This window comes from Natator depressus, chromosome 5 (genome assembly GCF_965152275.1).
Source record: "Natator depressus isolate rNatDep1 chromosome 5, rNatDep2.hap1, whole genome shotgun sequence".
In the NCBI taxonomy this organism is placed as follows: Eukaryota; Metazoa; Chordata; order Testudines; family Cheloniidae; genus Natator; species Natator depressus.
Window position 1 is genome coordinate 124,548,156 of NC_134238.1, and position 14,023 is coordinate 124,562,178.

Below are 14,023 nucleotides of genomic sequence, written 5' to 3' on the forward strand. Positions count from 1 at the left end.
CTGATGAGGAATTTAATGACCCTTAACTATTTCACTGCTGATCAGTGTGTAAGAGAGGAGAGGGAGTGTCAAAAATGTGTATAATCTACTGTGTGTGGCATCTGTTTGGTGCACCAAGATTGGGCTGGGACTACCCCCCTTTTCTTCCCAATCTGACGTGTCACCGTAGGAGGAAGAAACAGAGCCTGGGGGTGAATGTGAGCACTACCAATGGAAGGCTAATCCCACCTTGCATAGGAGGCCTCCCAACCAAGCCTGCCCTATCTCGGGAGCAGCAGGGGTCATGTCTGCTCTGGACATGGGGATGGGATCAGATAGCTCTTGTCCTGGTTCTAGTGACTACTGTTCCTCCCTTTGCTGGGGCTGTCTGCAGATTCAGGCAGACATCGCTGCTTTGGTTATACTCAATTCATGTTTTCAAGCTTTTCTTCTCAACCATGAGGACTAGAAACAGGTGGGCTTGGGGAAGGGGAGTAGAAATGATAGCTGTCATTCTGATGTGATCACATGACTCTGGGATCCAGGACCGTAGGCATGTGCATACTGTGCCAGTCCCTTAATCAGGCCCCGCCCAGGGGTGTAGCCAAACCTCAGGGAGGACATGATCAGATTTTGAATGCATGCTCTGGTTTGAGGGGCATCTTATTTTGGTGTCTCAGATGGTGGAGATTGGGAGAGCTGCAGCATTGCTATCCCTGCCCCTTAATTTAAGCCATAATGCAGTCATGCTGTTTAGACAGGTGCACTTTTAGAGTGTTTGATTTAAAAAATAGTCAATACTAATATTAATGATCTGTTGTGGACTGCCTTTTCATAGGCATTGTGGAAGAAGAGCATGGCCTCGTGCTCATTCTCTGAATGGAGGTGACTTTCACCCTGTGGAAGGCACCTTGGCGCAGCTGGATCTAGGCTCCACGCCTGGGTCTGCCACATGATCTGAGGCTAGTCACTTTACCTTCCCAGGCCTCTGTTTCCCCTTCCACCCTCTCTCTCATCTATTTAGATTGTAGGTTATCCAGAGTAGGGACTGTTTGTACAGTACCTAGCACAATGGGGCCCTGATGTCAGTTGGGTCCTCCAGACCACTGGTTCTAGACCATGGCGGTACGCAGAGGTCTTCCTCGGGTATGTCAACTGAGCTAGATATTTGCCTAGTTTTACAACAGGCCACATAAAAAGCACTAGCGAAGTCAGAACAAACTAAAATTTCATACGAGTTGTTTATACTGCTCTGTATACACTATACACTGAAGTGTAAGTACAATATTTATATTCAAATTGATTTATAATTATGGTAAAAATGAGACAGTAAGCAGTTTTCCAGTACTAGTGTGCTGTGACACTTGTATTTTTATGTCTGATTTTGTAAGCAAGTAGTTTTTAAGTGAGGTGAAACTTGGGGTATGCAAGACAAATCAGACTCCCGAAAGGGGTATAGTACAAAAGCGACACAGCACGCTACCACTGAAAACCTGCTTCATTTCTCATTTTTACCATATAATTATAAAATAAATCAATTGGAATATAAATACTATCATTACATTTCAGTGTATATAGAGAGCAGTATAAGCAAGTCGTATGAAATTTTTGTTTGTACTGACTTAGCTAATGTTTTTTATGTGGCCTGTTGTAAAACTAGGCAAATATCTAAATGAGTTGATGTACCCCTGGAAGACCTCTGTGTACCGCAATGGGTACACAAACTCCTGGTTGAGAACCACTGATCTGTGCTTCCTTGTAAATAAACAAAATTGCATCAAAGAAATAACTGACTCTCACCAATTTCTCCTCCTAACTGGAGCAGCTTATAAGGCTCTGAATTTTTGGCTAACCGCTTGGATCAGAAAGGATAACCATATTAATTCTACACCCAAATGAATGATCTTCAATTGCATAATGATAGGAGGTTCTTAGGACCCTGCAGGTGACAACAGATGGAATCTAAAGAGCAATTATGTCACATGCTGCCACCCATAAACTCGTTTTTTCCACATCCACAGGCAAAACATTTCTCGTCACCTATGTTCCTTGCTTCTGTTTGTTTACTAATAAGCAAGTAATTGTACATGCTCTTCAACTGTGATGTTGCGCAGCTTCGCTTTTCTTTTTCATCTCCTTACATGAGATGTTGCCACTCAGTGAAATCTATTTCCTAGCTTTACTTTGTTGTTGTTGTTGTTGTTGTTAAAGATGAGTGTAGCTACATTAGATTGAAAATAATTAAGCTCAGCACCAGTACGTGAACCTAGAGAAGGGAACTGTAGGGTAGGCTACATGTGGATGTTCCAAGACTTCTGTGATGCTGTTCAAAGTTAATTTGTATTAGGGAAATGTTTTCTCATTGGAGAGATAAGGACTCAAATACAGTTACATGCAATACAGCTGCCAATATTTGTTTCCTGGGAAATCTGTTTCCTTGAGTGACTCCTGAGGATCCCCCATTTTCTGGTCTCCACATTTCTAATTCTGCCCTGTGACTAGCATTCTTCCAGCTAAGGCCTATATGGGATTCCCCCTTTTGGAACTCATTAACACAGCTACTTGTGGGCCCAATCCTGATGTCTGCTGAGTGCTTTCATTTCCTTTCAACCTGGAGTTGAGAATGTTATACGCTTGGCAAGACTGGGCCCTCACTAAACAATGACTAATCACCCTGTCTCTACAGAGAGCATAAGGGGTCTATGGGAATGGAACATATATAATATAACCCCTTGTAGTAAGTTATATTAGGCTAGTGCATTTAGCTCCACTGCCCATGCAATATACTGGAAAGGACAATTCTCTGTCTTGCGCATGATGACAAATCAGAGCACATCATTGCAAGAGTTGTCAGTTCTTTAATTTCTCAAGTCTTCAACTATTTTAATTGGTGGTGGAGGGATTACAACGCTGGTTGTGCATTTCCCCTGGGGAAATGGCCGCCTTCTTTATTTGCCTGTGGAGTTGAAAAATCTCTGTAGAGATGGGGTAGCTAATGAACACATTCACCATATCTTCTGGTTTTTTCCCCAGCCTACCAGTGTCACAGCAGGGTTGGAACGAAACATTAACCAGACAGCCTTCATCCATGCCCCCCTCTCAGCCAGGACCTTGGGAAGGCATTCAATAGCACTAGCTGGGTCAGAGGATACAGATAATTAAAGCATTCAGGGTTAAAATCACCCAGTGCAGAGGGTTTACAAAAGGTCTTAAGCACCACTTGAACCTTTATCATGGGGCTTAAGTGATACCTAGGATAGGTTTCTTCTATGGGGTGAGTTTAATTCTCAGTGAAACAATATCTAATATAATCATTTCCTATAGTGGATTACACTGGGAACAGTGAAAAGCACATTACAGGTAAGATTCTGATAGAAGATTGGGGATTTTTATTGATTTTATAGGACATATACTTCACTTTGCTCAATTATGTTTTTGTTTTTAAAAGAAATTTGTTAAAAATAGTTGCGGTGGGGAAAAAATAACACACCAAATAATTACTCCCGATCTGTAGTAAAATTTTCAACATAAAATTTTCATTGTTCACCAAATTGATTAGCTTTGACTGGCTTGAAACTAAATGAAATGTTTAATATTTAGGTTGCCATGGATTTCTGATCACTGTAGTATTGAGAGTGAAAAGGGGATTACATAGAAAAAGACAGACATGCTATCACATTCTGGAGTGCAATCCAGAACAATGAGGGGTTGTCACTACCTGCCCTGCAACCTGGGGTTACCTCACAATGCTTTGCTGTAATAGATCCTAGCCTGGGGTGCTCGCAAACATCCTAACAGCATGCATGTCACATCCTGAGTCTGTGTATAGCTACAGACTTGGTCCAGCAACTCTGACCCTGCAGTCTCTCAGCAACACACTAGCCATGCTCTGGCTTGCACCAGCCTTGGTTACTACCTGCAGGGTGACCTCAACACACTCCAAGTCCCAGATTTCCCCCCACAAACATATTTTGCACTGTCCAGCCCTTTCCTGGACAGTTCAGATATAAAAGGTCCATTGTCCCCTGTAAGGGGTCAATATCCAACAGTTTGGTAACTCCAATTGAAGTAGGAAACAATTCAATTTAAACATGATGTTGGATTAGTTTTGATTGAATAAGCTTGTTTTATTTTTTTAACTACATAGATTTTAAGTGAGTACACGTAGTAGGCATTACAGTCAGAAATGGTTACGAGAGAAAAAGAAAATGTAACTAAAACTTAACAAACTAGACTTTGGTTCTAGGTAAAATCCTTACCATGGGTTTGTGATGTTACACTCCATATTCTTTATGGAAATATGCTTATGATATGGCATAACTGAGATATATTTTATGCAAGATGGGTCTTGTAAGGTATCATTGGAAAGGTTATGATTTACTGAATGTGATTATGCAATTTGTATGCATGTATCACTTCTGTATCTGAAGCTGGGAATATTGACTTTGTAACAATTACAACTGGATGTATATTTGGGGGAATGCCCACCAGACAGTAAGCAATCAGCCTGGATGAACCATTTAGAAAGGATAATAGAACTTTGGAGATACTAATCTCCCACCATCCTTAGGAGTTTCCTGGGATGTTGCTTTGACACTACAAGGTCATCTGATGATGTCACTTGATACAGAGTCACACCTTGGTCACTGCTGGTACTTTTCCACTGGCTTCCCACCTTCTGTAAATTCTGTTTATGGCTGGGAAGGAAGGCATTCCTGGCTCTCCATTTTGCCTGCCTGCCTGCCCAAGACGAGGGATTGCTAAAAACACTAAAGGGAAGGCAAAAGGGGGGAGTCCAGACTGAGACAGGGATCCAGTCTGTAAAGAGAAATAACTGGAACTCTAAGCTACAGAAACTCTACAACCTGCCTAAAATAACATTTAGGGTAAGAAATTACACTCAAGAAACAGGTTACAAACTGTATTAAGCTTAGCTCATGTATTTTGTTTTATTTGCTCAGTAATCTGCTTTGTTCTGTTTGCTATCCCTTATCACTTAAAATCTGCCTTTTTATAGTTAATACACTTGTTTTTATTATTAAACCCCATTTGTGCAATTTCCAGTGGGAGGGGGACAAGAAGCTGTGCATATCTCTCTTCACATTGAGGGAGAGGATGAATTCTTATGAGCTTTGCACTGTATAAATCCCTGTACAACGCAAGACAATATACCTTTGGGTCTGCACTCCAAGGGAGGTGAGCACCTGAGTGCTGGGGCAAGTCCCTTAAGATGAGTCTTCCCAGAGCTGATCTCAGTGTCTCTTTCTGCAGCTGGGTGAGGCCCTGCTTGCATGTGTGCTAGAGGAGGCTTAAGAGCCTGGCTCAGCAAGACAGGGTAAAAGGGGGCCCAGGCTGGCAGAACAGGCAGCCCCAGTGGTATCCCAGTACATCAGGTGGCACCTTAAAGGGGGGCAATCCATCACAGTGTTCCCAACAACACTGCTAACCAAATTTAGCATGTCAGGATCCTAACAGGATCCAAAGTCAAAGGGCTGGTTCCTTTGTCATCTTAATTGAAAGGGAGAGAAAGAAAGAGAGAATACCTAGGGTGTTTTTTGCTCCTTAATTTTATAGTTGTCACCCTTTGAAATGCTTTTCCCAAGGGCTAACCCTACATAAAGTTCCTTCCCACTGTGAGGATAGACACATACAGTCTCATGGTGAAAGAGGTTCCAAGTTGTTAAAATACAGATGAATCTGTTCCTGCTCGCCTCCCCTCGCCATCGCCAAAGAATGGCCACCTCACCGGTAAGTGCTCATCAACTTTGACAGCTGCCTTGAGGCATCAGCTCATCCTTTGTCTCTGAGAAACAGGTTTACCTCTCCCTAGACTTGTCTGGTCAAATATTTCAGTCATGATTTCAGCTCACATTCACAACTTTACACACAATGTCATTACACACATTTTACCATGTCACTGACCAGCGAGTCATTAGTTTGCAAAGATTACCTCACAAGGCATATTTTGTACAAAGATTATTACTATACCATATAGGGCGTGACTATAGGATGCATTTGGTCACATACTGCTTAGATCAAAAAACTATTGATAAATGGACTCTGTTAGTACCATTTTGTTAAATGGTGCGCGGTACCAGTTGTCTTCATCTCAGAAGTGGGAAAATGTCTTTATGTAGCCATGCACTGAAAAAAGCTGGACCTAACCCAACAATTATATTATCTTAAAAAGTCTTGGTTTAAATTTAAACTAACTTTGTAAGGAAACGCAACATAACTCCAGTAGTAAATAAACCCTCATGTACCAGAAACTTTGTGGTTTTACAGTTCCATAACTTAGACCCACATATTAAAAGTACAGCTTGCCCTGAACTTCCGGATGGTCTGCAGTCTTCTCATTTCTACTGGAAAGACAAATATTTGAGTGCATATTAGATAAATGGCCAAAGCAGCTTGATAATGCAGAGATATCCTTTCTTTACCTATTTGTGGAGGCAAATTAATGGAGTGAGCCCCTTTGGAAACTTTGTAGGAAAGAAATCCCCTAAGCTTTGACCCTACTCATTTTTGGAGGGCTTGTGAAAGGGTGAATCTGTGCTATGACTCAGTAATATGTACTATTGAAAGCACAGGAACAATTTAAAGCAACTTCCCCAGAGGAATGGACTGGAAGATGTCATCAATAGCTGCCCTCCAAATCCTCCTTCGTTGCATTGCCCTTCCTCCATAGTCTTCATGTGGTGGTGTGGATTGTGAAGGGGCCTGCTGGACACCTGGTTCTCAGCATTAGGCTGCAGGAAGCAGTAGTCTTGTCTGGCAGGTGATGTAACTGTTGCCATACTTTAAAACGAAAAAATAGCAGAACCCTCTTCCTACTCAATATATTGTACCATGTGTTGTGTAAAGATGGCATTGTTACAATGCAGCATGCAATGAATAAGATTTTGGTAAGTTTAGATAAAGAGCCAAAAGTAAATGTCCTCATTAAAATACAACACAATGCTTGTCTGCTTCCAGGTAGTAAATCTCATTGTTAGTTACCAAGACTTCCTTTTTGCTTCTTCTTCGGTAAAATGTCACTTTTTCACATTATTTTCTTTACTATCCCTGAAAACTGTTTTTTGAACTGCATAACATTGAAGATGTGTGCATTTGCTTTAACATACACAACTACTGTAAGGATTTTTATTGTAAGGAAAAAAGTACTCTCTCTAACCTCTTGGTATCTTCATGTATAAGGATTAAGGTAAAGATGTTTTGTCATTGATATGTTACCAACACAATATGCTGTATATTGCAGAATACAGTCACATATTATAATTAAAGCTTACTGATTTATTAAAGACTCTATATAAAATGGGAATATCAACTTAATCCCTAGCACCAAGAGATAGTAAAGTGCAGGTTTGGAGAATTTTACTCCTTCCAGAACTAAAACAGTGTTTTTGGGAGCAAATCAAGGTAATTTAAAAGTCATGTTTTAGACTGGCCAAACATTTCAATTTTATGTTCTTAAACAAAATTAACTGTTTGTTTTTCCAGACACCTTTCCTGATTGATTTTGACAGCAGAATTGGGCATCACTATGCTAATTAAACATCTGGGATTATTAAATGAAAATTAATCTTCATGGCAGGAGCCTGCATTGGTTGAATGTAACCCCCATGAGAATTTGAAGTCCTACTGCACTCTCTGCGGATGAGAGAGCCATTTCTTTGAAGGTAACAGTAATTGACCTGCGAGTCAGGCAAGAGGGTCTGAAACCACTAACCGATTAAGCACACACTTCTTCACCCTCAGAGGGAGGAAAAATTAAAAAGGGTGAGTTTTCAAGATTACTCTTTAGTCCTGAAAACCCATGCACCCCTGCCTTGCACTATGAAGCCACAGCAAAGTGCAAATTCTTCTATACGCACCACCACCCACGCCCCCATTAAATCAACATTATAGTTAATTTTCTGTAACAACCCTGTCGGGGTAAATGCACGTCTTCCAAAGGTTTGCTCCCTGCACCAGGTGCATGAGCAGCACAAGGGTCCTAGGCCGCTAGGGGCAGGATCTCATAGCAGCGGGGCTCAGGGCCATGCACACCCCCCGATGCAAGACTTTCGATTTCAAAGAGCACCCAGCAGTGGGGCAGGTGCTGTTAATAAGTTGGTGGCAGGGCAGCAGAAGCCAGCCAGCCCCGGCCCTGACCACAGGCAGCTCTGTCCTCAGCCCCTGCAACAGCTGCGGAGTATTTGTAAATCATTGCTTCCTTCCCCTCCCCCACCACACCCGGCCCTGGCTCGGTCCAGTGGCTGCTCGCCCAACCCTGCCCGGCAGGCTGCCCCCCCACTAGCGCTCGCGCGTGACGGATGGCGAGCCAGCCCCGGAGCTGAGCGAACAGCCCTGTGCAATCGCCCAGCCGCCCAATCGATCGCGGCAGCGGCCGCCCGCCTCCCCTGTGCGCCCCTGCAACGCGCGCCAGCTGCCTGGGGGGGCATCAGGCACAGCGGTGCTGCAAACCTGCGGAAAGCAGCCGCTTTCGTGCACTGCACGCGTCCCAGTGCAGGGCGAGTCCCTTCAGCTGCGCTTCAAAACCACGCTGCTCACTCACTCCCCCGGAGATGCTGCGGGGGGGCGGTGGGGAGAGCCTTGATGGGCTGCGTGTGAAAAACGGGAGAAGCGAGAGCTGGCTGAGCACAAACAGCTGCAGGCGAATAAGCAACAGCCCGGGCTCCCCGGGTGGTGATTCCCTCCCCTGCACGGCTGGGAACAAAGGGGGGAAAGTGAAGGGGGCTGATGATGATGCCGGGCTCTGCGCGTTTGGTCTGCTCAGGGCTTTCCACTGCTGTTGATCCCTGCACGTTTCTCCTCTCTCCCCCCGGGCAGTGCGTGTGCGCGCGCGCGCGTACAACGTCTCCCAGGAGCCCGCGTGCCAGCGCTCACCTGGGCGTGCAAAAGGCACATGCATGGAAAGCCTGTGACTACGGGTAGCCCTCTGTTCTCCCCATCCCCTTCACACCACTCAGACCAGACTGGATCATTGCATTGGCGGGGCTGGGTTTATTACACACACACGTGCGTGCCTGTACTACAGTAGCCGAGGTCTGTGTACACGCATCTAGACCCACGCGTGTACAGACACCCACAGGCCAGCACACTTCGTTTTGTTTTGCCCTAGAGCTTTTTTAAAAGGGCGAGGGGGGAAGAAACATGACAAGCAGCTCTGGGTTCGTACCAGTGCCCCCCGCCCTCCTCGCCCCTGGCCCGGGCAGCTCGGGGGCAGTACAGTGCTCCCCGCCCTCCTCGCCCCCTGGCCCGGGCAGCTCGGGGGCAGTACAGTGCCCCCCGCCCTCCTCGCCCCCTGGCCCGGGCAGCTCGGCGGTAGTACCAGAGCCCCCACCCTCCTCGCCCCCCTGGCCCGGGCAGCTCGGGGGCAGTACAGTGCCCCCACCCTCCTCACCCCCCTGGCCCGGGCAGCACAGTGCCCCCCGCCCCCTGGCCCGGGCAGCTCGGCGGTAGTACCAGTGCCCCCGCCCTCCTCGCCCCTGGCCCGGGCAGCTCGGGGGCAGTACAGTGCCCCCCGCCCTCCTCGCCCCTGGCCCGGGCAGCTCGGGGGCAGTACAGTGCTCCCCCGTCCTCCTCGCCCCTGGCCCGGGCAGCTCGGGGGCAGTACAGCGCCCTCTGGCCCGGGGAGCGCTGGGGGGGTCACTGTGTGGAGCAGGTGGTGGGAAGCCCCAGCAAGGCGATTTGAAAGGCTCCCGCCGATCCCCCCAGCAGCAATGGGGCGAGGGCGTCGCTCTGCTCCGAGGGCAGAGCGGGGCGGGCTGGGCTGGACCCCGAGCTGCTAGCGCGGCTCCCCACGGAAGAAGCGGGGGGAGGCCGAGCAAGCAGGAGCCCTGGGAGAAAAGTTTGCGGGTTTGCCGGAGGGGAGCCCGGGCAGTGCCCTGCGTGCGCTGGTCTGTGCCGGGGACGCTCGGCCCCCTCGCTGGCTGGCCGGCTCCGAGCGGCCGGGCTGGGCACGGAAGTGGGACGGCGCAGGGCTGGCGGCGAGCGAGCCGAGCGCCCCGCGGTATAATTTATGCGGGGCGGCGAGGCCGGGCGGCGCCGCGGGGACGGAGCCAGCCCAGAGTTTCTTTCCCAGGGCGGCGGAGGCGGCGGCGGCAGCAGCAGCAGCAACTTCTCCCCGCGCCCGGGCGCGGCGGCGCCCCCCAGCAGGCCGGAGGCGGGCCGAGGGACGCGCACACAAAGGCGGCTGGGAGCCGCGGGCGGGCGGACGCACGCCGGGCGGACAGGGGAGCCAGGCGGGAGTAGGCGCCGCCGGGAGGGGCGGCGGAGCGGCCACCCCCTGCTCCTCGCCTGCCCTTCGCTTTCGTTTCCGCGGCGCGGCGGCTCGCAGGGAGGGGGCACCGCGGGCGGGCAGCCGCCTTTGTTTTCTGGCGCGCGCGGCTGAGCCCCCCCCAAGCCGGGCGCCCCCCCCCCCCGGTCCCTTCCCGCTGCGCGGCTCCGCTTCAACCCCCCCCCCCCCCCGCAAAGTAAGTTTCCCCGGCGGGCTCCCCCTCGCCCCCCGGCCCCGCCGCCCCCCGGCCCCGCCGGCCGGGCGAGCCGATGCCGATCGCCGCCAGCTCGCAGCCCCGCGCGGCGCAGCCCGACGCCCGCCTCTTCCCCCCGGCCCGGCTGCGGGAGCGGGACCCCGCCAAGCAGGGGGCCGCCGGCGCCGAGGAGCCGCGGGCCACCGGGCGCCTGGATCCCCCCGGCCAGGCCGGCGAGGCGGCCCCGCCAGCCGGGCTGAGCGGCAGAGCGGCGGCTCCTCCCGCCGCCCCCTTCCTCCCCTCCCCGCCGCTGCCGCCCGCCTTCCAGTCCCCGCCGCCGGCCCCCGCCGCCGCCGCCTCCCCGCCGCCGGCCCCCTTCCTGCTGCTGGAGCCGCCCCGCACCCGCTCCCGGTCCCGCTCCGGCTTCCTCACCCTCGCCATGAGCGGGGCCGCCGCGCACTTCCAGCCGCCGCCGCCCCTCCACGGGCCGAGCCTCCCGGAGCAGGGAATCCGCAGCCAGGGCAGAGGCAGCCCCGCCGGCCACGGGCATCCACGGGCCGCCCCCGCGCCAGGTAACGGGGAAGGGGCGCCTGGGGGGCGGAGAGGGGGTGTACTGAGGCCAGTGGGGATGTGGGGGAAGGGTGGGGTGGGAGTGATTGGGGTGCAGGAGGAGTGGGGTATGTGGAGAGACGGGTAGGGGGAAAGCCGGGGAGAGGGTGTGTTGGGGGGAGTAGTGCATGTGAGGGGGTTGATAAGGGGTGTAGGGGGAGTGGGTGCTGGGTGGGATACAGGGGAACTAAAGAAAGGTTGGGGAGGCATTGCTTGGGACATGCGGTGCTGGGGGCCTGGGCTATGGGGTACTAGGAGTGCTCCAGGGACAGGGATAGGCTGCTGGGATTTGAGGTGGTGGTGGGGGGGGGGGTTGTTATAGGGACTGAAGAGTTTGGTGTTGCCGGGGGCTGCCATAAGGGATCATAGGAGTAGCAGCCCACTTTGTTTTCCCAAAGTTGACACAATCTGTAACACTTCTCCAGAGTTGTTCAGCCTTAGCTCTTCTAAGCAATCGCTCTGTCTGTATCAGTCCCCATAGGGAAGATGACATGTGTCTGTCTGTATAGCGTCGTGGTGGGTGGGTGTTTATAATATCAAGACATTAAACATGCTTTCTGCTTACTTGTGGGAAGTTTGGTGCAGAGAAATGGAGAGACTTCTGTGTGTGGAGGCATTTTGTTACCCCGCACTCAACATAAATTGGGAGGTTTTCTGTTTGTGCCTGTCCCATTTCTGCTGGGGGAAACCTTGATCTGATGACGAGTTCAGCTCTGAGCTCACAGTTACTTATGGACACTCACAGCGTTGTCACACAGACTGAAGCTGTGAGGTTATAAGTCACCAGAATGACATAGTAGTAGCTCATACAGGGAGAAGAGAAGCTCAGATCCCTAGGAAAATGACTTTAAAGGAAGTATCTTGAAAGAATACAACAAAGTAAATAAACTGGTTGTGATTTTATTCAAGTTTTGCCTCATGGTAACTTTCAGAACAACTGAAACTTTTATGTTAATCAAAGTGAGAAATAGACTGGCCAAGATCACTGTGGATCTATGGAATCTGCAAGACTGCAGGGAGGAGATATTTCCTCTCCCTCTTTACATATGTACTCCCAATATTTGTGATGCTGGAATAATTGAATTTTCTGCCCAAAGGATGCTGTTTAATTCTCTTGCTGCATATACTCTGTTGGGGTAATCTCTGCCACGTAGGTTGTATTCTAAAAGTTAGGATAGAAGCATTTAAAATTATTCCATCATTTGTGATGTTTCAGGGTTTTTTTCTTAATGTCAGATGCAGAATTATAAATTATACTATTGTGGTAGAGACTCTGTAGTTGAAGTTGAAATAGCACATCTGTTATTAATATAATAATATATTGTCATCTTTATTTTTTCTAGCCTATAGCTATAGTAGGTCTTTCAATGTACTTGAGATTACTTTCTCTTTACATTGGCTTCAGCTGTGGCTATGCCCTCATACAATATTTTGTTAAATATAGACTTGGAATCCTTTAACCGAACTTTGATAATAATACTCAAAGGATATCCACTGAACATGGTAGCCATGTGAGATTCTGAGATTGTTCATGGCGAGCACAGACTACTGTGGGAAAGAAACAACTAGGTAATAAAACTGACTTAGTGTTAATAACACATGGTTTTTAGCAACCATATGTGTAAAATACTCTTACTTAATTTTAATGAGTATTTGTGACTGCTTTAATTTTTGCTGTCCAACAGCTTTTTGTCTTGGCATCAGAAAATCAGTTTTCATAGGAATAGCATTTTGATTTTTATTCAATATAAATATTGAAAAAAATGACAGTTTTTGGGGAAAAAATGAGTCAGTTAGGAGTGATGCTTAGTTTTGAAAATATATGGGAGAGGATTACTGTGTCTGTGTGTAAATCCAAAACAGAGGCTAACTCTTTAGGTTATGTTTCCCCCGTTCCTTAATTTCTAATAAATATGCCAATTAAAATGGGTAAGTTCTTAAATTCTTGTATATCTTCATAATGTGGAGATTATTGGAAAACATCCTTATTCTTTTGGAAACACTGTCTGCCTTCTTAATTACCACTTTATATTGGGCATTTGACACCTGACACTTTTTAAATTATTATATTTATTTATTTATTTTATTTAAAGAGTCATGACTGTTTCCTGTTAAAAATGGCTACACAGTATTACCCCAGTGAGGAATAGTTTTTGGCTGCTCCCTTCAACTTTATTTTGGTGCAAAAATGTTAAGGCCTTAAAACTGCAAACACTTAAAAGCATGTGAGTGGTCTCCTTGACTTCAGTGGGACCCCTCGGTGTTTAAAATTAGGCATGTGTGTAAGTGTTTACAGGATTGGGGCCTGTGATGTTTTTTCTTCTCAGAGTTGTGTATGGCAATAGGCTGTTGTTTTTTTTTATTAGCCAAAGCCTTTTGCTTAGAAACTCATTTAAACTATAGTTGCAGAGTTGTTGCGGTGAGGAAAGCTTGTAGGGCCTGTGTATAAAAATAGTACTTAGAACTGTGTTAAGGGCAGATTCTTCAAAAGAGATTAGCTCCTATTTAGGGAGCTGCCTAATTGAAGCTGGGTTTTTTTTTAAAATCTGGCTATTTATGTTTACTGATCAAGACTTTGGTGGAAAACTGATTAGTCTTACAAAAATACATTTTAAGGCCCCAATTATGCAAACATTTATGCACATGCTTAACTTTGCTACCATGTGCTGAAGCATTTGCAGAATCGGTGCCAAAATGTTTTGTTTTACAGTTGATAAAGGTTTTCTGTTAGTCACGTTATTGAAAGTAATAGTTTTCAATTAGTTTGCTATTTAATCAAGTCTCTGTTCTCAAAAAATTGAAATAACGATATTATGAACTTATGTTTAGATTTCAATATTAAGAAAACTTAGTACATTTTACAGACTGCCAGAATCTGTAGCAAACAATTACTGCCCTCCCCCCCCCCCCCCCCGTGTCTAGTGAAGTATGGTTTTTTTGTTTCTCATTTGTGTTTTCCC

At 47.7% G+C, this 14,023-nt stretch overlaps 1 protein-coding gene across 1 annotated transcript in view; it reads left to right on the forward strand.

Annotated features, from left to right (window-relative positions):
• The first annotated feature begins 10,530 nt into the window (after positions 1-10,530).
• The window catches only part of RNF38 (ring finger protein 38), a 197,048-nt gene continuing 193,555 nt past the window's right edge, over positions 10,531-14,023 (forward strand). The window contains exon 1 of the mRNA XM_074953573.1: positions 10,531-11,026. Within this exon, the coding sequence (XP_074809674.1) occupies positions 10,531-11,026 (496 nt within the window). The remainder of the gene's footprint in view (positions 11,027-14,023) is intronic.